Source organism: Brachyistius frenatus, unplaced genomic scaffold (assembly GCF_029030835.1).
Source record: "Brachyistius frenatus isolate BFR_SWC_R1_liver_20210118 unplaced genomic scaffold, ASM2903083v1 Contig_68, whole genome shotgun sequence".
NCBI classification, from domain to species: Eukaryota; Metazoa; Chordata; class Actinopteri; family Embiotocidae; genus Brachyistius; species Brachyistius frenatus.
In genome coordinates this window covers 1420007-1443901 of record NW_027210667.1, presented here as the reverse complement: position 1 = coordinate 1443901, position 23895 = coordinate 1420007, and the positions used below count along the sequence as shown (strand labels likewise).

General features: G+C 39.4%; 1 protein-coding gene across 2 annotated transcripts in view; it reads left to right on the top strand.

Annotated features, from left to right (window-relative positions):
- Positions 1-23895, top strand: part of b3glcta (beta 3-glucosyltransferase a) — a 58414-nt gene that overhangs the window by 12938 nt on the left and 21581 nt on the right. Inside the window, exons 3-4 of one of the 2 annotated variants that reach the window (XM_069707285.1) lie at positions 8077-8116; positions 18748-18857. In XM_069707285.1, the coding sequence (XP_069563386.1) occupies positions 8077-8116; positions 18748-18857 (150 nt within the window). The remainder of the gene's footprint in view (positions 1-8076; positions 8117-18747; positions 18858-23895) is intronic. The other variant, XM_069707283.1, reaches the window with a different exon arrangement.

Here is a 23895-nt window from a genome sequence, read left to right as displayed (position 1 = left end):
AAGCAACAGCCGAGTAGTGTTACGTTTACTGTTCCTTTTCTCCTTTCCAAGATTTGTTACTGTTAATGGTTATTTGTAATTACACACTCTTCTCTGATCACCATTGTTCAATGCGACATTGCATCAAGAGGCGTATAATATGTAAAGCAGGACAAAATTGCTGCAGCTGTAAACAGCACAGTGTAACTCTCCGTAGTCATCTTTCAACCCAGTCCATGGCTTGCATATGGAACACAGACCACCCCCTCCTTCTCCTTTGAGGATGGCCTGAAGCCTCTGATGACTGGCATCAGTCTGAACTTAGAATTACTTGGAAAAGTTGGCAAAAGCAAGCAGGTACTGCGATAATCTGTCGCTTCAGGGCTTCATAAACAGCCTAAACAAGTGTGTTAAAAATGTCCTTATGTAAGCAGAAGTGCCTTGATCTTGTGTACTGGGAGGGATAGTGAGAGACTGGCTGTAAGAGGACTATACAATGTGAGACATTTCTTACAAACCCCCTGCCGATGGTCCAGCAAAGCTTATGAAAACTTCAGCTCTGATAGGGGTAGGTTCACCTTCTGGTGGTCTTACCAGATGTGGGGCGGGGGTGGGGTGTGTGTGTGTGGGGTGTGTGTGTGTGGGGGTGGGGGGTGGGGGGGGGCAAACAACCAGCACACAGAAGAACACAACCAATACAGCAGAAGTAATTGAAAGTGCTGATCTTTGTGAGTCAGTGTTTTTGAGGCTAAATGGCTTCACACAGTTACATAATCCAAATATTTTCTTGAGTTTGTCTTCAGGCGGGATAAAACCAGGTATGCGTCACAGTTATTCCAAAACTACAGTGTCTTTATAAAATAACCCAGATAGAAGCCATCACAACCTCTTATTTGGCCCTGTGATTATCTCTCTAGTATGCTGATTACCTTTTATCATTCAGAGGTTATGACTTAAGTCAATCGTTGTCGGCCCCACTATGTTTTAAATACACTTTAGTTGTTGACATCATGATCAGCCTTGAAGCAAGACAGATTTTGTTGAACAGCATACTTCAGCTGACTGTCTGATAGAACAGAAATGTCTTCCCTGTTGTTTGCAGGTTTTTGTGCTTCCTGCCAAACATCCTCTGTGCAGCGGAAAGGGCTATCGCTTCCATGCAAAAACAGCTTTTCTTATTCTCTTCACTTTGAGCCATTGCTTCAGGAAAATCAAAGTCAAAAGGAGATGTGCGAACATGATGGCTGATCACTGCTCCCACTCCTGTGCAGTGACCTCGGCTCAGACAGATTCCCTTGTCGAGATAACAAACCTGTAAGAATCTTGCCAGCATTCACCTGAAGATCCTGCAGCGACTGGACAAAATCTGTGAATACCAGCTGTCCCCAGGCAGTGCCCACTCATCTGCATATATTACCTCTAACATGATCTTTTTCTTCAAACATATTATTTGGATAAAACCTGTGGTGCTCATAAACACCCACAGGATTAGCCAAAGGCACTTCATATGTACTCTTAGCAAAAATTAATTTTCTTCTGTTTGTCTGTTTTTGTAGTCAAAAATAACAACTTTCTTTATGTTGCTATAATTATAGAGTTTGCTAATTTCTTTCTTGCCACAAAGAGTTATCAAAAGTAAGGTTTCAGCCACATATACTTTATAGAAACAAGAAATATCTGGATAAACATTGAGATATCATCCAGAAAGCTAAAGCTTTATGTTTGACTGTGAAATCTCTTTTTCTAAACTTTCTATGGCTAAAATTCTGTCAAAAGTATCTATCGGCCATCTATTGTAGAGGACGTGGAGCATGTTTTGACCCTGAATAACTTGCACAGCAGGGCTTGACAGTAACGGTTGCCCGTTGCCCCTGGCAACACAATTTGGACCAGTGTCAACAATTTTGTTCAGTCTGGTCGCTTCTGTTGGCAACAATTCTCCTGCACTTAGAATAACAAAGCTGAATCCCTCTGAGTAAGGTCTTCCGACTAAGTGAGAGTGCCCCTGGTTATCTTTTCCACCATGTGAGAAAGAAAAATTAACAGAAACACGAGAGAAGTTGTGTTAATACTAGAAAAGAACAAGTGGAGTCTTTCTCAGAGCTTGGAGGTCAAATACACCACAAATTCAATGTAACATACTTTTGGCAAACATTGAATATTGTGTACCACTCTCTGGACAACAAAGAACCCTTTTCAGACATGCCTGGTGTCTCCAGTATAAAAACTGCTCTGATGTGACTGATTTCTCAAGCTGTAGATCAAACGCAGCTTTCAAAAGTTAAATATTCAGCCTTTTGTAATTTATTATGCTAATTACATTACTTTGCAAATGTGATTTAAATGTACTGGCATCGGTCTCTCGTTCTCACTTTTATTTTAAATTATTGATAAAGCGGACTCTCTTGTTCTTTAATCAAACCTGTGATGCTTGCTGCTATGGATACCGACTAAAGCTATAACCACCACTTTACAGGCCACTTAATTACTTATTTAAGTTACGTTGACTGGATGCATATAATTATTCAGTGTAATTTATTTTGATTAACTGCATAGTAGATGTGAGTGAGAGACGCTGCAGTGATGTAGCGTAGCATTAGCTAAGAATAACTGGCTTTACATCCTCTTATGCTCTACGTTGTACTCTCGTACATCATGGTTGGATTATGTCTTGTTAGATTAACAGGCAAATGAGAACATCTGTCATATAAATTGAGCTCTTTGGTTGAACTATTATTATCATGTTTTTATTATTATTATTATTATTATTATCACAATGAAATGATAAGACTGGTGACATTTTATATTTTTTTCCTCCAAAAAATCCCACAAAAAGACCAAAACCAGCAATGAGTTAGTTCTCAGTATTGTCGAATGTCTGTTGTTTGAAAAAACAAGTCACAAACGTGTTTTCATTTCTCACAGAGGCTGTTTCCACCTTGCATCAAATGGCCTGCTGGCCAGATCGGGTCACAAGTGGCCAGCTTTAAGCCATCTGTTCCCACCTGGCGTTTCACGCGTCTCCACACGCGTCCCGAGTGACCCCTTGAGATCGGATCTCACATCCCCGCTCTATATGAAAACGAACACGTAGGCTATGTGACCAAAATATACGAGTGCATATAAAAACATCTGAATGCCAGAATCCCAATGATTCGGGTCAGATGACTTAATTGTTCCAGTGCGTCTCCGCTACTGTGGATCGAGAGGGGTAACTCTCTCAGCTGTGGGTCTGATGTGTCGGAAATGTAACTCAAACAGGAGTAAGCAATGTTGTGCTGGGGTCTATTTCCAGTTTTGATAACAACAGAGCTCTGTCTCATGCACAGAGGAATAACCGGGCTATATAAAACCATTATTTTTGGCTTTGGTCATTTATAAGATGAAACAATTAGTCAATGAATCCAAGTTGCTATTTTTAATAATAATAAAACATTTTAGGACAATTGAGTAATAATGAAAATAAGAATTTGTTGTAGCCCTGGTCTAGTCATGGGATTTGTTGACCATAAGAAATTGTTTAAAGTGGCTGTTAAACACAACATGTGATTGGCAAAGGTTGGCATGTGTAAAAGCAAGTCAGTAGCTACAATCAGCAGTTTTCTTTCCTCACAGTTTTTCCAATTGAAGTGAACCAAATGCAGAAAAAGAGCTTTGAAGAAAACCTGACAAGAATCGCCTGCTGATTTTCAAAGGCAGCAGATGTTTCAAGTCATTAAGTCACACATTAAGAGGTTTTTCTTGAGCTTGAAAAATTAGTATTGAATGAAACTTTTATCTGTCAATACTCTGTGCTGCCTTATGTGTTGAACGGGTACAAAAGGCGTTTTAATTCTTCAACTGCACAATAGATCCACTAAATTTGAACTTGCATTCATTTTATTCCACAGCCAATGAAAATATGCAGTGCAACGTTTCTTTATAAAGTTCAACTCTTTGAGTAGTTATGGTGCGCCCAGTCCTTGAGACAACAACCTCTGCAAACATCACACATTTTCCTCTCGCATGCCAAAATTCAGAAAATCCTGTAACCTTGAATCATTCTTGCCATCAGTGAACAGCAAGCTAATGTGAGTTGACGGGTCAGTCACATCAGTGAAGCGTTGGTGCCCTCAGGGGCTGAGAGATGTAGCAGGGGGCAGGAGCTCTGCTGTGTCTGTATGTGAAGAGGTTCTAAATCAAAGGCAGGGATCAAAGGGGTGTCATTGTTGGTGTCCTTCATTACATATAAATCACATTAAGTAGGTTGAGCATCGCTCTGGAGAAGTTTACACATGTAGGCTACACTTCAGCTGAGAATACCTCCACTGCGGTGCTGCCTTTTGTTCTGAGGTTAAACTACACGAGGCACAATCATTCTGTCTGTCTGCATCAGTGTTGTGGTGCACAAAGGTTGGTGAAACAATCCCCTTCAGCTGGACAGTGTAGACTCATAGCAATTTCTTTTTAACACCTATGTGTGTATGATTCCTGCTGCAAATGGGTGACAGCCTGCTGTCAGAGGGGATTAAGGAGAGCGTTACCTGCATGCAGAAGTAGAAGACCCAAAAGAGCCAGGTTCTGCGAGCTCACACTAATTAATCTCTCAGAAATGGTAAAAATGATACGAGACCTGATCTGAGTTCACTCTTGCAACATATTTTGTAATCATTTACCAGAGAGAGGCTTGTATCCCTTGTGCCACCCAACTGCAGTGATTTTAGGAGCTGATACCACTGAAAAGTATTTCAGTTAAGACTCAATGAGTAATTTCTTAATCGTATAAATTTGCCATTCAGTCACATTGTTGTTACAATGTTAATTACATTTTGATTGTAGATTGCTCTTTTTAACACAAATGCATGAAATAAATGATTAACAGCACCAAAGTTTCTATCCAAATGTAGCTCAAATTTAAATAAAATTTTCAGGAAATGTGAAATCTGAATTGCACATCCTATTTCTCCATTCAGTTTCCATAAGAACAAGACGGCTCAATTAGATGATGCTGTTCGAAGGGTCAGTGAGAGCTCAAATAAGCAAACTGATTTAGAAAATACGACATTTATGTTTGTTTCTTTTTTTAATGAGGAAGATTACAGTCTCCTCCCTTCTCCTCTCTCCGCACAGATTTGATGTTTTCCTCTGCCTCTATTTATTGTCTCAGTAGAGCAGCAGCTTCAGTGAGGTTTAAGTCTCGTGCTATTTGTCAGTATGTGGTTCTATTGCATGTTGCAGTTTGCTTTTATCGGAACACAACCTTTTCCATCTCAGTCATCTTTTCTAATGTATGGCATTTCCATTTTTTGATAAAAGATAAGAACGGGGTGGAAACACAAAGCATGCTTTTATATGTTTTGATGTTTATTTAAACATCAAGGGAAACGTTGAAAACTAGAAGGCCACTCGGAGAGTTCAGACCGTGCAATGTTAATGAAAGTGAAAAAGACTTCCTGGATCCGCTCCAGGATTTAGATCTGCTCCAAAATTGAGTGGGTTCTTCCTTGGCCCACGCTACATTCATGCACCAAGTTTCATGAAAACCAGACTCATAGTTTCTCTGTAATCCTCCTGACAAACAAACAAACAAACAAACCAACCACAATGAAAACCTAACGTCGTTGGTAGAGTCCAGGATTTTACTGAGACATATTGTATTTCATGAATATAACAGAATGGTTCTGACATAGCAAATAAGACCCTCCCCAAAAAAAGGAATGTCTGAGCCCATTTTGTTCTTAATTTCTCTCCGCTGTTGTTATTTTTGGGGTTGGATATCATTTCAGGGTATTTCAATCTCATCTGCAGTGCATTGGAGGTTAATGGTACACTTTCCATGCAAAACGTTACTGCTAAAACAAAAGTCATTCTGAAGCATAAGAAAATAAGTACATTGAGGAAGCTTAAGCAGGTGTTTGGACGTGAAAATATCATTGCAGTAATAAGCACCAAGTGTCGGCGGGGGGCGTGAATGGGTGAGAGGGTGAAGCATGATCCAGGTCCAGGTTGAGTAATGAGGGCAAAATACTGCATAGCGGTTTGCCTTACTGTAAAACAGGATTCTGGAAAGTCATCACAGCAACAATTACTTTATCCACCCACAGCAATCAGTAAGTGTAAGAAGTTATCTGCCAAGAATGTGTGCTTGCATGTGATCGAGCAGTCGAACCAGGGCCTTGCTGGATGATGATGTGTTGGAAAAGCTTGGGCCGGGTTCAGCTTCTTTTTTTTATTTATTTTTTCTCGCCAGATTACTGAGTATTTTTTGCCTGAGGCAGCTGCGCCAGGAGACCACGCCATGCCAAAATAATGGTCTAATTGAAATGAATGAGGAGGCTCTGACTCAACACAGCCTTCATTACAACAGTTCATAACAAAATAACTCAGAAAAAAGATAGAACATTACAAATTGATATATAACAGTGTAGGAGTGTCCACAGTTTGGCTAGCTTCACAGATTTATCATTATAGCCTCATTAAATACCTTTCACAAAACATTAAGTCTTGGTTCGGGTTATATAAAATATTATAGATGCATACATGCATGGATTAAAAACTAAAACGGATGCCCACACATAATCAGTGTAATTGGTCATGTTTGATAAAGCAGTTAATTTGTCACAGTAGATGTGCTGATATATTTTTCTTGGCTGTCACAGTGCAGTGATTTACTGTTTTCTCTCAGCACGAGAGTCGAGTTGTGCTGGAGGAGACGCAGCGATAAACATGTGCCACTCCTCTGTCGCCACTATTCATCGACTTTGTACTTTAATTTATGGGTGTTTGCCTCTCAACTTTTGAGAAGTTTCCCCATTATAAAAACTTAAATTTAAAATTGAAGATATTTTATCGAAGTAATTATCTGATAACAAGTCAGATTCTCTTATGAGATGCCTTTCTATTTATTTCTTTTACTTGAGGTGCCTTCTCTCTTAAGCTGAGGAAATTACTTTAAAGGAGTAATGTTTGATAAGATGAGATAGAAACCTTGTGGGCATGACTAATGCTTCTGAGTCCAATTAAGAGCTGATGTTTCCTCTGTATCAAATCACCCTGTGATCTTGTCTGCCTGTGCATACGTTTGCCTCTAAATCTGATCACCTGAAAAGATGAGAGATGACAAAGAGCATCACACATGCACGAATCATTGCTGTGAATGTATCTGCATCGTTGCTCAACTTTCCACTTTTATTTCCACATCTCATTTGATGCTTGTCAAAATGCTCAATCCAGGATTTGATGTATTAGAGGAAAGGTAGAAAGAGCAGGAAGCATGTGCCTGAGAAAAAAAATAATCATGTGTAGTCATGACAATTACAGGAAGCTGTTCATGGACAGGAGCTTGGCTAAAATGATGGGTTGTTCTCTATTTGGAAAATTGGTAGTCCTCTGAATGTGCTGATATGGCAGGTTACATACATGCCGGTTCACGCAGCTGCCCCCCAATGACTGATTCCCTGTAACCACTGTACCACACCCGCTGAGAATAAATTTGACTTAGTTAGGCTCTGTGAAGGCTGCAACAGCTTGCCAGTGGAATGATTGTTAGTGTAGAGGAAGTCATAAATCAAAACAGGTCTCCGTTTGTCATTATCTATTAATACTCTGCTGCTCTCGCTCTAGAGCTCTGGAAACAGACAGAACTGGCTTTCCCTTTCCTAAGACTGAAATACTTCCTCTGAAAGATGGAGGTGAAAGACAGCTCCTCAAAGTTTTCCCCGGCTTGTGATTGATTTACTCATCCCTCCCTGGTCTGCAGCACACGCTGACAGCTCTGGAGGGGGAACAGTGCAGAATGCTTTAATTGAGCCAAATGCTCAGAGCCAAGCCAAATGCTGCAGGCACAAAACCCACACAATTAGGAAGGACTAATGATGTGGGGTATCAGCCATTATTTCTCCAAATAACCCATAGGGGAGTCCATATTTAGTATCACTAAGTCTTAATTAGTGATTAGGAACAGGAAATAGACTGTTAAGCAGGAAATGAGCATCTTCACACAAGCCATTTGTTTTTCGATAGCCTTTACATCTTTTGTTAAAACCCCTAAAAAGTGGATATAGGTCATTATTTGAAGACTGCTTCTTGAATTATTAAATAGTCTCTCTGTTTTTTCAGAGCCAAGATGATATGCATGTCATCCACAACAATCAACTGGGTAAGTCATGTTTTTTTTGTTTTTTTAAACAAGGTGGTGACAATAAATATACATTGTATGTGGGATGCCAATGAAATGCTTCATGAATAATAAGGTATATGGAGATAGCTACTTTATTTTTACAGTAGGAGGGAACTTCAGGGTGCAGACCGGAGACTCCGGACTGTATGTCCTTTGAGCATTAGCTTTATTAGGAGAGGGGTGCACCTTTATGTGCCCCTTTAAACTTCACTCGAAATAGGAATTGAGAATATTACGTTTTGACTTTGCTCATATCTCATCCTCTGTTCTTCATGTTGTTCACTAGACTTAAAAGTTCAATTATATAATGACAGAACGTAAAGGGTGGCCATCTTGGGTAACTGTGACTCCAAACAGCCAACCTTATGAGATCTCCTGCCCACATGCTGAAGTGTCCTTGGGCAAAGACACCGAACACCGAGTTGCTCCTGACGGCAGGCGACCCTTGCATGGCAGCTCTGACGCCATTGTTGTGTGAATGAGTGAGTGGGAGTCAAAACTGTAAAAGGGCATTGAGACTCCTGAAGTGATGAAGTGCTGAATAAGTGCAGATCATTTAGCTTGGATCTTACATTGGACGCCAAAAATGTGGTTTCTCTTGTCCAATAATTTATCAGAGTATTAAAGACATGTACAGTTTTGTAGCTACAGAGTTTTATCTTTCCTCACTTTCATTCTAATGTATACCATATTTATGATAACAACCAAAAGTTCCCACAGTAAACCTTATTCGTCAGTATATCATAGTTTTAAAATGAATCTCATATAAATACTGACTTTTCCTGTGTTATTAATCAACTACAATATTAGTGTGCATCATAATTTTCAAGTTACAGTAATTAGTTATTCACTTATTCAATAACCTATGCCCAGTGCGCAGTAAATATTTTATCTATACTCCGTGTAAGTAATTACATTTTTATTTTGCAGGCAATGTTCTAAGGCCTCATAATATATGATTATGTATTATAAAATAGTAATGCATGTAAAAAAAAAAACCTAAAAACTTGGTAAATTAAAGCAACTTCATCAGAGCATAGTTTCAGGTCACGTCCAGAGTTCTGACTTGGTGCTGCTGGTTCATGTGCAGTATATGGAGGTAGAATGTGGACAAGAAAGCTCTAAAGTTTAACATGATTCAGACATTTTAATGTCTCGTCCACCAAGTTCAGCTTTTTAATTAAGTAGCTCCCGCTTGCTTTCAAAACTGCTCTTCATATTGTGTGTCATATTTTGAACTCCGTTATTGTGTTTGATATTTCAGATCAGTCGACATCAGTGGAGCTAATTTGCAATTTTGGATGGCATTCAAAGGGATGAACTGTTGTTGAGTCATTTTCAGTTTTATGAGAGCTGTATGCTCAAAGAATTGAAAGACACATGCTCTCGATAAAATTGTGAATGCTTGACAAAGTGAAATTTAAATGTCAAATATGCCACAATGAAAATGGTAAAATTGTTTTTTCATCTGATGTCTTCTTCAAGAATTTAATCGTCAGAGTTTCTCACACTTCATAAATATAGTGCCATCTCTTCATCGATTTGACAGCAACCAGGAATTTCATAAGTAGAGCAAATAAAAAGATCCCATGCATGCCTTTCATGCTTCAGGGGGCTCATACAATCACCATCTGAGAGTGATTTTCGGGAGCCTGCAGAGGAGTTTGGAGCCTGTTTTTTGGACCTCTGCCTGTTCATTCAACTGGGTTACCACAGACGCAAAAGCACACAAAAGCAACTTCATAATGCTCTCATTTGGCACCTCAGCACAGAGAGAAAATGCAAACAGACAACTATCTGAAAAATGGAGCTACACTATGTGGCACTGCTATAGTAATTCCCTTTGTCACACCCGGAAAGCTACGCTCGCCTGCAGAAAATGTTGTTTGTGGGCAAGATTAGAATAGATGAATAAAGAAGAGTCAGACTTCCAATTGTTTTAACAAATACCGCAAGCATTGAAAGGTACAGCTGGCTTGATTACACTAAAAGAGCTTGTGACCTTTGTTGGAATAAATCCCTCAAGCAGTCTTTCTTAAGAGGGATGACAGGTCCCTAAATTACAAAGAGAGACGTCTCATTTAAGGCCCAGTAAAATGAGGCCTCGCACACTGCAGATGTATCTACATCATTAGAACAAACAAAAAGCTGTGTGTGCCCTCTGGCCATATTATGTTGCATGTAGTGCTTTTAAAAATGCAGCATGCTACTTCTCAGCAACACTAAAAGCTGAAACTTTGGAGAACATCTCCCACCCAAAAGGCCTCCGGAGAAGAAATTATTCACATCAGCCACAACATGAAGATACAGGACAGTGTTGTTAAAACACTGCTAATACATGCTTAGATGCATATGTTCTCTGTCAGTGCCTGAGGCTCCCACTCTGTATTGGATTTAACATAACCTCCCACAACACCATCAGCAACTGGATTCAGGAGTGCTCTGTTTTCTACACGCAAACTGACATGAGCGTACGTCTCGAGTCGCTCATTAAGTTTTGAAATGTTTCACTAATATTACATGGCATGTCTCATCTTCTTTTTCTTCCCTAAATCAGTTTCCGTTAAAGGATATCAAAAAACCCATTATATTGTTCAGCATCACAAAACAAAGTAAACATCCTCATCATCCAAATCTTGTAAAGGCCTTTGGCTTTCTAGCCCAACCAATTTACTCAATTCTCTTCATTTCCAGACTCGTATAAGTCCGAAGAAGAAACTGATAAAATAGATACGATGTTTTATATGCATAGTGTCACAGCCGAGAAGTCACAGCCATGAATAGTAATGCGTGTAAAAAAAAACCTTGGTCAATTAAAGCAACTTCATCAGAGCATAGTTTCAGGTCACGTCCAGAGTTCTGACTTGGTGCTGCTGGTTCATGTGCAGTATATGGAGGTAGAATGTGGACAAGAAAGCTCTAAAGTTTAACATGATTCAGACATTTTAATGTCTCGTCCACCAAGCTCAGCTTTTTAATTAAGTAGCTCCAAGGCAATATTGCTCTTATACCTTCCATAATGTCAGAGTCTGGCAGTTTTGACAAAAGTCCAGTTGGCTGTTCACTCGGACCATGGTAATGTATTACTTACTTAATTATTAGGACGATTTTATGTTCTGCATTCTGTTAAATAGAGACATTTAATGTATTTCACAGATTTTTTTTTTATTTTTATTTTTTTTTTAAATTTTAGTTGAACATTCAGTTTTTTAATCAGAGGTATCACACTTGGCTGCCTTATCACAATTTTAAGATTTCCATTTGCAGCGTATTCCTGAAGGATACAGAGACTTAGTAGGAACATCACACTTCACCATAATTCTATTTAAAAATTGTGTTTTGTGGGTCAAACTGTGTCTCACTCCACTAACGGGGAGACATTTATTTGTGCAACAGGAATAAAACAGACGGGAGTAAACACAAAGTTAAAATGATATATTCTAATGCTACATATATGTGTGTACTCCAGAGAATGGGTGTAAATGTCTTGAATGCGTAGATGGACAGAAAGCTTAATACCGGCATCATGACTGACATTATGGTCTAGTGCTGCCTTTTCTGCAGTTTATTTTGGTCCTGGCCAGCATCTGTGTTTCTGAGTATAATTCTTATACGTAAAAATGTTTTAATGTAGAAGCAAAGCAGATTCTTAAAGTTGATGTTTCAGAAAAATAAATTGGTTTCTGTCCTTATCTTCAGGAGACAGAAATAAAAATGTACCAGGAAACAGCAGATGCAAGGGATATTTTTTGTTTTTTTTGTTTTGTACCACAACAATGAATTGTACTGCTTCAGAGCAAGGCAGGTATGCCAGACTTCAAATTACTATAGCAGTAATTACCCATTATAAAAGCAGTGTTACTGTCCCGTCTGCAGCTGTATTATATTCATGCAGTGACTCAAAACCAGCTTCTTCAGGCTTAGGGGGAAATGCGTTGTATCTTCAAGAAAGCACAATGTTCACAAGATGTTGACTGAATTCTTCCTGTATATTTACTATTCCTTATTCTCCCTCTCTTTTCTTCTCACTTTCCCTGAGAGTAACTCGCTGCTTCGCTGTGACACAACTCTATTGTGTGTTCTTCTCTATTTATAATTCTCATCGCAGCTGATGACTTTATTTTCCAAATAAAAGTACCGTCTCACAAGCCTCCTGAGAAATGTCACAAGCAGTGCCGGCAGATAATGCCCGTGCGGGATGTGAGGTTATGCATCCTCCCGTAAAAACTCAGCTTTTTTAGAAATGAGAAAAAAAGACTAATTTATCGTTGCGTGACGCCTCATCCATTTTTGTCTTGTCCAGTACTATTATCAATAATAGATGAGCTTAATAAGTAAAACCTGGAATCTGTTAAGTGTTAATTGCCCGAGCTTCCTGCATTATTGATTCTAAATGGGGTTTAAGGCTCGAGTTCAGCGCTCATTAGTCTTCAGCAGAGTTGTCTGTGGAGTCGTGAACTCCAGAGAACCTGTAACAATGGTGATCATCACAGTTTGTTGTCTGGTCGTGTTCTTATTTGTGTATTTCTGTGTTGTTACTTGGAGAGAATTGTAATGAGCTAATTTTTAAAAGAAAGTGACTTTTTCTTCTGATGGTTTCTCCCTCATGCATACCTCACTTTCTCAGAATTATTGCAGGAAGAGCATCTCCCCGTCTCTCTCCGGTGGCTCGTTTCCTCTTTTCACTCCCTTCCTGTCCTCCCCTTCTCTGCTTTTTTTTTCCCTCTCTTTGTTATATCAAAAGCTATTTATGCTATTGACCTTTTCAGCAGTAAGCTAAAAGTTAAATACACCAAGCTCTTTATTGATCTTGTGCAAGGCAATTAAAAGAAAGTATTAATAGGAGAAGGCTGATGGAAAATCATTTCCCTCGCTGCATGACACATCGGCCTGTGCCACATGATTGCCCAGGGTTTATTTTTACATCAAACTCTCAACAGCCTAAAAAGTTGGCCGTATTGAATCTGTGCTTCTAGATTGAATATCAACGTATGTTTGTGGATTGGCTATTAAACCTCGGCCCTGGCGGTTATGGTTAGTTTGGTCAGAAAACTGAAACACAATTTGCTTCATTGCACACTGTCTCTTCAATGCACCATCTTGGACATGACGAAGGGAGAGATACAGGGGGATTTTTCGGAGGATGATGATTCTGGACCATCTTCGTCTCAGGGAGTCCAATGATGTGAATCATTGGAGTGTAGCGGGTTTTACAGCAGCACAATCAGCTGCTGGATGGGGAGTTGGGCCTGCCTGGTATGGAAATGAGCTATTGACGTTCTCAGTCGACTCTGACTTTCTGCTGGCAATGAAGAGCTCTGGATCTGTCATGACAGTTTCATTGTTCCCGAAACAGCCTAATGGCCCCTGTCCACAGAATCTTATCTCTCCAGAGTTTTTGCAGACATTTGTCATTGAAATTGCACTACTGATCTGCTTTCTGTCCTTCTGCTCCTCCTTTTCCTTTCAGAATTTGTAACTGAATTTAAAATCGTGCACTCCCCCAAACATATGCACACATTTACTTGTGCACGTTTGCTGTTTGTTGCCTTGCCATGAATGTGTCTTTATTTAACTGTGGGGACAGAGATACTCCGGGCTGAAATGAAACGTTCCTGTGACACGTCCGGTGACTAGGCACACCTGCTCTTTGACACTGATGGAGATGACAGAGCTGCAGGAGTGCCTCGAGGTCAGTGTGCTCTCAGCTCCTCGGCCACTTGGCAACATCTGCAATCCTGCTCTAAGGAAGTGTCACTATTGATTTGTGACAACACAGCATGGCAAGGCCACTAACCCACAAGCACACAATCTACATTCAAGTGCAGATAGTTACTACTCCCTTTGTTTCTTGTGCATGCAAGCAGAAATACAAACAAAGTTGATTAGCCTTGATTCTTTAATCAGTGGGATCCATCACCTTCCTATATGCTGATATTTTAAAGCTGTGAGTACACACAAATGGTCAAAGCCTTCATGCTGCATTTGCCGTAGACCAGATGGTGGTGGCCTTTTTAGAGAGGCTTTGTGCATGGAGGAAAGCATCGGATCAGAGAGGCAGAATTCTCCCGTGTCTCATTTCATCCAATATATTTCAAGGCTGATAGTCTTTTTTTCTTTTCCATGGAGTGGCCTCTGTGGAATACTGAATGAGAAGAGATAAACGAACACTAGAATCATGCTTTCTAGTTCCATTGACCTGGCAAAATAGAATCATCTGTGTTGAGGGGACTGGGCCTTTGGCTTCATTTCCTCAGGAGCCTGCAATCTTTTTTATTTGAGGCACATTCTTTTCAGACAAAAGGGATCCTTGGATAATGTCAGGTAACTGCAAAAATAGTTTTTTGGTGTGTGCAGCATCACATCTTTGTCCTATTGTTAAATAGGCAAATTGATTGCAAATTTTCATCTCCGGAGATGGCGCTGTTGTAGCTACAACAGCTGGCACTATTTACCTCTGTAACTTTGAAAACATCTTGGCGAACAATAAATACACCTTGTCAAGCACCCAGTCACTCTAACAACCACCGCAATGACCGCAAACACCCTGGCAAACAAGTGGCAACTTCCAGCCCAAACAATAAAAAGCTAACAAGCGAGCAAACTTAAATTATGTAACATAGCTCAAGTAAAAAAGGTCTTTACAGGTGAAATGAAAGAGAAATAGAGAACATTGCATTCAAATGGAACTCGTGAGCACGTAGTCAAAACGTGGGAAGTTGTGTGCACCGTTGGCGTTCAAGTGGTTAAGTTGAAAAACCCTGTTGCTAAGCAACGGCAAGATGGACGGCATTTCGAAACCACAGACGCTAACATTTTAGCAAGCTAACAGGGGGATAACATAATTCAGGAAATGCAAAGGCACAGAAGAAAAAAGATGAGGCCGTTGGGAAGATCAACATTTTCCTCAGACAAAGGCTATTATCTAAAGTTATTCAGACAAACTCTACATGACAGAAATTGCAATATATTGGCTTAACATACAAAGAAAAATGCCATGAGAAGTAGGTGTGACCTCACTGGCATGGCAGTGTTTTAAAGGAAAACATGTACTTGCTTCAAAAGTAGGCCTACCTGGTTTCGTTGGTGTGTTGTATGTTAAAAACAGCAGGACATCAAAAGAGGTTGAAATGCAGTGTTCAAATAATGTTGAGCTCCATTTCGTCACTGTGTTCGTTCATGTGGAAGATGAAGAGGTTGTTTGTCTCTTTTCTGTACTCTGTCAGCAGAAATAGGACACATTTCCTTTGGGCAGCCATTGCAACGGGGGAGAGTACCTAAGCAGAGGTAGGAGCTAAAAAAGGTTCCAGGTTCCCTCAGTGCAGACACACAAAAAAGGGGGAAACCCCGCCCGTCGTTCTTAGAGCGGTGAAATAGTCCCTCCGGTCCAAAAGCACCTCATGTTGCCTGTTTGTGGTCCCAATGTGAACAACAAATGGGGACTTTCTAAATTGCCAGCTTCCTGAACGTACTTCACAGCAAAACGCCAAGGCTCACACAGTATTAAACAGTGGAAGAAGTGTCATCATTTTTATCAACTTGGTTTAGTGTATTAACTTGCTACCATTCGCTTATTCGCGCTAAAGAATGAGACACTGATGGGAACGTCATCAGTTTTGGAAGTATTTAGCCATAAACTAAAGTAATGTGTGAATTAATATTCGTCGGGGAACGATCACGTCACCATTCATCCTGGGGGGTGGGGGGGGCATTAATGTCCGATCTAAACTGTTGTTGAGGCATTTCACGTGAAATCTCAAATGTGAATCCTAATGAGGATCAAGTAACACCCAAAGTAAGATTCATATGCTGCCTTCAAATGGGTCGTGTTTAACGTGTTTATGAGAAGAGTTGATGTGACCTCCTCCCTCTTGTGGTTTTTATGAACTCAGACCTTTTCTGAGTTTTCTGAAAGCTCAGAGTCCACAAGTAGTGACGTTGACAGAACGCCAGAAGCCGTGGAAGTTCATATAGCATATTATCATTTTTGTTGTATGAAGTCTTTCTGTGTAATTTGATAATCCATCAGAGGAAAAGGTTCTCAAAGGCCTAATAACCCTCTGCTATTAGGCCTTTGAATTTCCTTCGTACGCTACCTGACTGCCAGCTTGCTGAAATGTTGTTTTTAAACGATGTCCATGTTGCCGTTGCCCTGCAGTGTTTCGAGGCAGACTGAAGCACTTGAACACCAAGCATACCGTGAACACGACTTTCCATGTCGTAACCACGAGCTCACGAGTTCCATTTGAAGGCAGCAATAGAACCATGCCGCTAGCGTGACCATTTATATAAACGGTACGAGAGACAGTGTGCAAACCAGTTTTAAGTTTAACAAATTTAAAAAAAAAAAAAGCAAAAGAACATTCATTGGTTTTAACATTGTTTTGAAAGATCTGCACCAACTTGGCTTTCTTTAAAAAGCAGAAAAAAGGATGAAAACATCTGGTTGTTCTGCAGTACCTCTGGAACTGTCAGAGGTCCCTCCTCTGTCGAACTGAGATAACCATCTACAACAGTTATGCCATAGCACCAGTTAGTCACACACATTCAACCTTATCTACCCATATGTCTGCAAGCAGCCACGCTAACCCAGCTCCGCCCGCCTCTCGACACTCTTACCTGAAAGGAGAGGGACACAAGAATGATGTAGGTGAAGGAAGAAGGAAGAAAGACTCGGAACAGGATTTTTCCTTTTCCCCTTCTCTGTCCGTTGTTTGATGATTAATCGAAACCCATTAGTGTGGAGTTCAGGCCAGTGAATTCAGTTTTAATTAGTTTCTTTTTTTACCCCTCATTCTCCTTTGCTTTGACATCGGGAGAGCATTATCTACACAATGAGGGATTGGCAAAGTGCTTATCTGATTTTGGTGTTAGTCTCTTGCACCTGGTATTATTGCTGTACTGTGCACTAGCAAGGGACTGGAACCTCACCTGCGGCTTTAAAATGCACTGTTTTATGTGAGACCAAATGCACACGCACGTAACCCACATAGTCATTCATTTAGCGGACTCAGCAGAAGGACATTTAGAGGTGGTGTGGTGGTATTCATTCTCTAAGCTCAGCTCTCGGCGGAGCTTAGATCTGTTGGGAGATGGACATGCTGAGATTTAGCAAGTAATCCCCCCACACCTCACCCCCCTCACCCCTCACCCCCTCCACCTCCCTTACCAGGGCTCCAGGATCAATGGCATCTTTGTTAGGAGCTGGGCAGAGGAGCGACACACCCACCAACATTTAATTAAAACGATTTAACACAGATACTGTACTCTGACATAATGTCTACCCCCGACCCTGATGCTAATATCTGACCCAAAGGGTGGGAATAGATTGAAGTAGTGTAACTGAGGTGGAGGCAAGCTATCTAATCCTGTCATTGTCAGCGCTTGGCCTTCTCTTTTTTCCTTGTATTGCTTTTGCAAAATTATTCCAAAGGGAAGACTCTAAACCTGTCAGCAGTGACTGCTACTTATTTATATTTTTAAACAGTAAAAAAACACTTTGTCAGCAAATTTGCCAAAGCATCATGGGAAAATTCCCTCTGGTCATTATAATTTATGACACAGTATACCCTTTATGACTATATTCTGTGTAAATACTTAAGTAAGTAATTAAAATGTCTAAAGCAAGTGAGAAATTACTTGGCACGGAGCCTGTTGTTTGTTTGAGCTCATATTAAGGTAAAGGTGTACACAAAAAGCCCTGAACATTCCATTACTACAACATGTCTGAGCTGGTGGTTATAGCAGAAACAATTCTGACATTTCTGTTTTTGTTCTTACTTCACACCTGATATTGGCTCCCACCTCCTTGTCTGTAAATCCTTGAAAAAGCCTTTTTTTTGTCGTCGCAGTCACTCCAGCCAGGTGCTGCAGACCTTATTTTGATGTGAGGGACAGCTTACAGGATGGAGGAGTTGTCAGATGTAATTGCACCGAGTCAAAGACAAAATGACAGATTTTTTGTTCTTTTTTTTTATATTCCCTCCCCCTGGTCCTTTGGCTTAGTTTTGATTGTACTAGTGGTGAGAGCCACAGGCTTTATGTGGACTTTGTGCAGCCAATGTTATTCTTCACTGAGCTGTGTCACTAATCTATTACTGGCCTGTAAATGGATTTCACATGAAGAGGAATGACAGCCAGCTGGGTCAGTGACAAAGATGAAATCTAAACAAGTTGTTAAAGCAGCCTGCATTTTTTTTTTTAAACAGCAGCTATTGAGCTAGTTGCTACTTTTTAACCTTGGCCTTAAATTGCAGTAACAATATGGAGTTTTTCTGACATTGCAGTTGTCGCTCAGCCAGAAGTGGACAGCTGGGCTGTGTCAACCTTTTGGGTGTTTCGCACCTCAGAGAAAGACTCCTCTGACTGCTAATCTTTTATTAAGTAAAACAGTCTGGGTTGTGACATTTACATACTCTCTCCCCAAGCCAATTAAGCTCTTGATGTGGCGGTTATTATCACCAGGCTAATAATGGAGATTAGCAAAAGTCACCTCAGTTATTCAGACCGTGTCTCTTATCTTGTCTTGCTTTCAGAAGGTCATCGATTGCCATGATCCTTTTTCACAGTATGTGAGCAGTCTCAAGCCTCTGTCCTCTGTGTTCCCCCAGACCTGCGGGAGATAGTGTTCGTCATCCAGAGTCAAAGCAATTCCTTCCATGTGAGGCAGGCAGAAACACGGAGGACAGATTTACTTGAGCAAGCACACAGTCTCACAGAGGTAAGATTCACGCCATCTGTCTCATGCACGCATGTTCCTATTTGGGCACACAAAGAGCACATTTTGATGATTTGTGTAGGTAAGGATGATTTTTTGTAAATGATTCAAAAGCATCACATTTTGAATTTAAAATCCATTTGGGAGAAAACACGTCACAATGTTACTTCATAGGGAAAAAAAAAACCACTTTGCTAAGTGTTTGCCATTTTCTACACTATTACGCAATACACAAAAACTTAAATATTGACTGAAAGTGTGAAGAATTATTCATGCTACCCTCCAGATTACACCTTTAAAGTGGTCGTCCGAATGGAAGTGTGCTTTTGAAATATGCAACAGTCTCAGCTCCTCACGACAGCAAATCCTGTGCTTACTTACAATTTTGTGTATTTAGGAACGCCAGACTTTGGTGCATCTGTGATGTCCGGATATGTCAGATTAATCAAGAAATCAACGTCCCCAACCGTCCACTTTTAAGTACATTTTTGATGAGAAGACATATTTTAATCTTATTGTATGCTGTTTATCATTCAGATATAAAAAAAAAAAAAATTAAAAATACCATAGGGAAAAAAATATGCTTTTCTGCAGGGAAATCCACTCAACATTTTATCCCTCTAGGTACATCACAGCGTTATGTCATTGGAGGGCAAAGGTCAAAATGCCCTTCATTTCCTTTGATTAAATCTCTTTAGAGTCAGATGAAATGTGGTGTAACACGAGTTATACTCTGTTTGGTTAAATGCTGAATGCAGCATCACTAATTAGAGTATTACAGTAAATTAGATGAAGCGACTACTCGCTGTGTTCACTGTCAAGAGACATATTTTCATATTTCTGTGGTCTCAGATTTGTGTCTGCGGGACAGATTTGTGTCTTGAAACATTATGAGCTGGGTTTTTTGTTTTGTTTCAGTCTCCTCCACTGCTGGAAGCTACATGTCCTTTATCTGTAGCGTTTACCAACTGTTCAGAACTTACAGTGACTCATTTCTCTTTTTAGCATGGTGTTATTATGGTTTGGCCATAATCACAAAATATTTATTGTGGCAAGCCATTTAAATACTATTCCCCTGAAAGATTGCTGGATGCAGTGCTATCTTGTTTGTCTAAAATCAACCTGTCATCCTGCACTGCACCTCAAGCGGTACAAAGTCAAAAGTCCCAAATAAGAATTGATTTCTACTGAAATTTTTGGAAGAAAGAGTTTGATTGTTGGTTGTCCACTATTTGGAAATATTGTGCCATGTTTCCTGTAATGAATAGTGGCGTCAAATTGTGCAAGCAGATCAGATTTGTCATGGAATGATTTAGTTACAACGACAGACGTCAAACTTTATGAATTTTGACTGACCCATTATGATCTCAGAGATGTCTGGAGTTTTATCATCTGTTGGGAATTACACAGACCAATTCCAGGAAGAATCAGCAACTACTTAAAGACTTGACAGCTTTTCAAAGGGTTGTAAGACCAAGAGATTTGTGATCAAAATGTGTTTGCACAATCAGAGTGTAAATTGATTTTGGCTGAAGTATCCCAAGATGGCACTTTCATAGCTAGTGCTGTAACTACACTAGTCTGAGGAGTCCTTAAAAGCTGCTTCTCTAATAGCAGAAAATGTAAAAATAAAAAAATATTTTTTTTTTTAGATTTAATCAGCATCCTTATCTGTATGGAGTAGGATTTGATTCATAATTAAATTGGAAAGAGTTCTATAATTTATAAAGCTAAAAACACTAGATGGAAAACTGCATAAGGGAGGATGGACACTGGGAAAAACAAAAAGCTAAATTCATCTATGAATAGATAATTTTCTCTTTTCAGTTTCATTAAATATGTTTTAATTTCATTCACACAAATTTCATTTTTACGTATTTGCATTTTTATTTTCATTTTATATTTGGCTCTGTAGCCACAATTGATAGGACAAAATTGTTTGGTTTGTGTTTTTAAACTCCAATAAATCCAATATTCTTATCTGACTCTATAACGTTAAGGTGGGGTTAACTCCCGGCACAAAAACAACTTGTTTTGAGAATGAGTATTGTTCTGGTTGAAATACATACATGGTTAATCTTAGAGAATGATAATAAAATAAACCAGCATAACTTTTCGTAGGACTCTGTGAATGAACAGTTGCTTCTCCCATGAAAAAATCTGATGACTTTTTTACCCATCCACCCACCCCTACCTCCTCCTTCCATGAATGTTGTATTTCTTAAAGATAGTCATATGACTAGTATTTTATTTTGTCTATAACCAGGTAGACTCAGAAATGGAGAAAAAATACGTTATCTAGTAATATGGGGGGAAAAAGCCATATTAACAAGGAAAAGGAAAATGTATCAATGTGAAAAGAATCTTGTTAAGTCCATGTTTCTCAATATAACAAGAAAATAATAACTTTTTTAATGGTGGCAGCAGTACATTGCTGTACAAATTTCACGTGCCGGACCTTTTTCTATTCAAGTAAGAGCAGCCAGTTATGAAAAACACATTAGAAATTCCCCTTAATGCAATGTTAAACAAGCAACCCAAACCTGAATTGCTAAACTGTGTGAAAAAAAGTATTTGAATATGTTTTTGGGATATCTTCCTAATGAAAAAGTAAATTGGACTCGACCATAGCTATTTTCATTGGCAACTATGATTAAAATAACTTGTGAAAACAGTTTGAATTACAGCATTCTGTTGTGCTGGATGTTACGTCATAAAAATACAATTCTATTGTTGTACTATTTATAGATAAAATTTACTTTTAATTCATCTTAGTACCAATCTCCCCTCTTAAACCAAACATAAGCTTATAACTCGGCTGTTTAACAGTGTTAGAAGCTGTTCCTCAGATACTGAAGGAAAAAGATCAAAGCCAAAGAGATTTATTGAGTTCTTAGCTGTTCAACATGTTTGATGTACAGTAAGTCGTGCTACACTGCCACAGAGACCTTTGTGTAAAGCACTTTACTATATTGAAAATATATAGAAGTCAGTTTTAAGAGACGGCGGAGAAATTTCAGACCAGAAATACCTTTTGATTTCTAGTCCTACTCAAGAAAGAAGCTTCAGGTTTTTGTAAAACTGTAAAACGTTTGTTCTGTCAGTCAGAAAAAGGGAAACAAATTCTGCTTTCAAAAGCATTGTGAAGCAAAGTATTGATTTATAGCCTCGATTTTAAGAGCAACTTGGTGTCACTAAAAATATGAAATTTCAGTGATAAGTTGAAGAATTATGACCAGATCAGAAGCAGTAAATCTTACAGTCAGTATATCTGTCTCAGCCTTTTTCTTATACTCACAGCAGACTTTTTTTTAATTTTTTTTTTATCCTGAGTGTGGAAGGTTTTTGTGATACCCACTGATTTACACACACAGGATCTTGTGTATTCTGTGTCGGCTCACAGACTATGTTCCTGCTGTCTGACATTCTTTCTTCCGGGAAAATTCACATTACATTTATACAGTACTCTTGTCATTTAGCCAATGCTCGTATCCACCGAGACACGCTGGTACTACAACAGAATGAGATTAAGCTGAGACCTTCAAGAGCACTAGTGGAATACAATATGTTTTTAAATGCTTTCCTATTTATCTCCGGAATTATTATAATGCATACATTTAAAGAGCCACTGTGATGAAAATGTTTCAATGTGAAAACGTGCTCTTCAGGGACACTTGTGCTCCTCATTGGCTTGACTTAAACATGAAAGGTGTCATTTCTGTCTGCAGCTCATTGCTAAAGTAGTTTGATAGGTGGCTGCTCTATCTTTACTCCCCCCAGCTCATCGACCCCCATCTTCTTCATGGTCGTAAAGCAATCAGTGTCCTATTCGTTGCAGGCATATTCTCACAAGGACTGGCTCTTATCTGTTGATTAGGAGTTTGCAGCTCGCACACAACCGCGGTAAAAGTACCCACCGGTTCTTCTTGAATGCCTCCGCTATAAGAAGAATGTCAAAAGCTCTTTGAAGCAAAAGCTCTGTTCTTTAAATTGCTTTATTATTTGAAGACAGTGCTTCTTTTTGGAATTCTATAAGTTATTATTTTTATGTAACAGCAATGGTGTGAAAATCAAGTAGAGACCAGTTGAATACACCATGTTAGGTGTCATTATGCGATTCATTTTTAAGACTAAACTCAAGTAATTAGATTAGAGCTAACAAACCTGAGCTGACTATTAGGGATTAATAGGTGTAAACAGTTTCAGAGTCATCGCCTAAATCAAACAGGCTGCTGTTAGACAGAGCGGCTCAGAGGAGACTGTTCTCCCTGACTTCCTGCATGATGAGTGGACCGTGCTGCAATGAACCACAGGGTCTTAACGCTCTGCTGCTTTGTTTCCTCACAGTGTGAGACATTGGCTCTCTCGGGCAATCCTCACACACCTTCTTTGACCTGTCCTCACTCACAGAAAATTCTGCTAAAAGGACAGTCTTTCTCTCTTGGAAGGGATTGCGAGCTTTGTCCATGCCCTGATAAATCCTATGCTTGTTTTCCTTGATATTTCTGAAGTTTATTTCTGAGTGTGAGGGCAGGCAGGAGCAGCAGCAATGCTGAAGGCAATATCAGGTTGTTTTTTTTATATCATGTTTCAGCCAATAAATAAACTTAAATTAAATATAAATAATAACGGTCCACTCAAATAATTGCAATCAGGGCAAGATAGTGACCTGGATGTGTTTACATGTTTCAGTATGATTTCTTTTGAAGAACTCCAAGTAGCATATCCAGCTTTCTGAAGCCAGGATGAGATGTTTACATGTGCAACACGCAACCAGGATGCTTTAAAAAAAAAAAAAAAAAAAAAAAGTATCATAAGCAGGATAGTCATGTGCATGTAAATAAATTCATCAAAGATACAGTATTCTTGTTAAGTCTTGCAGCCGAGACTTAAATTTCCATGCAATAATAATGTAACTTGATCAAAAAAGCTTACTATGATGAACCAAACAACTCACTCTGACTCACAACTCTTTAAGACTCTACAGTTGTTCAGGCCAGTGTAAAAATATGTTTAAAAACACACCACCCACAACTGGCTC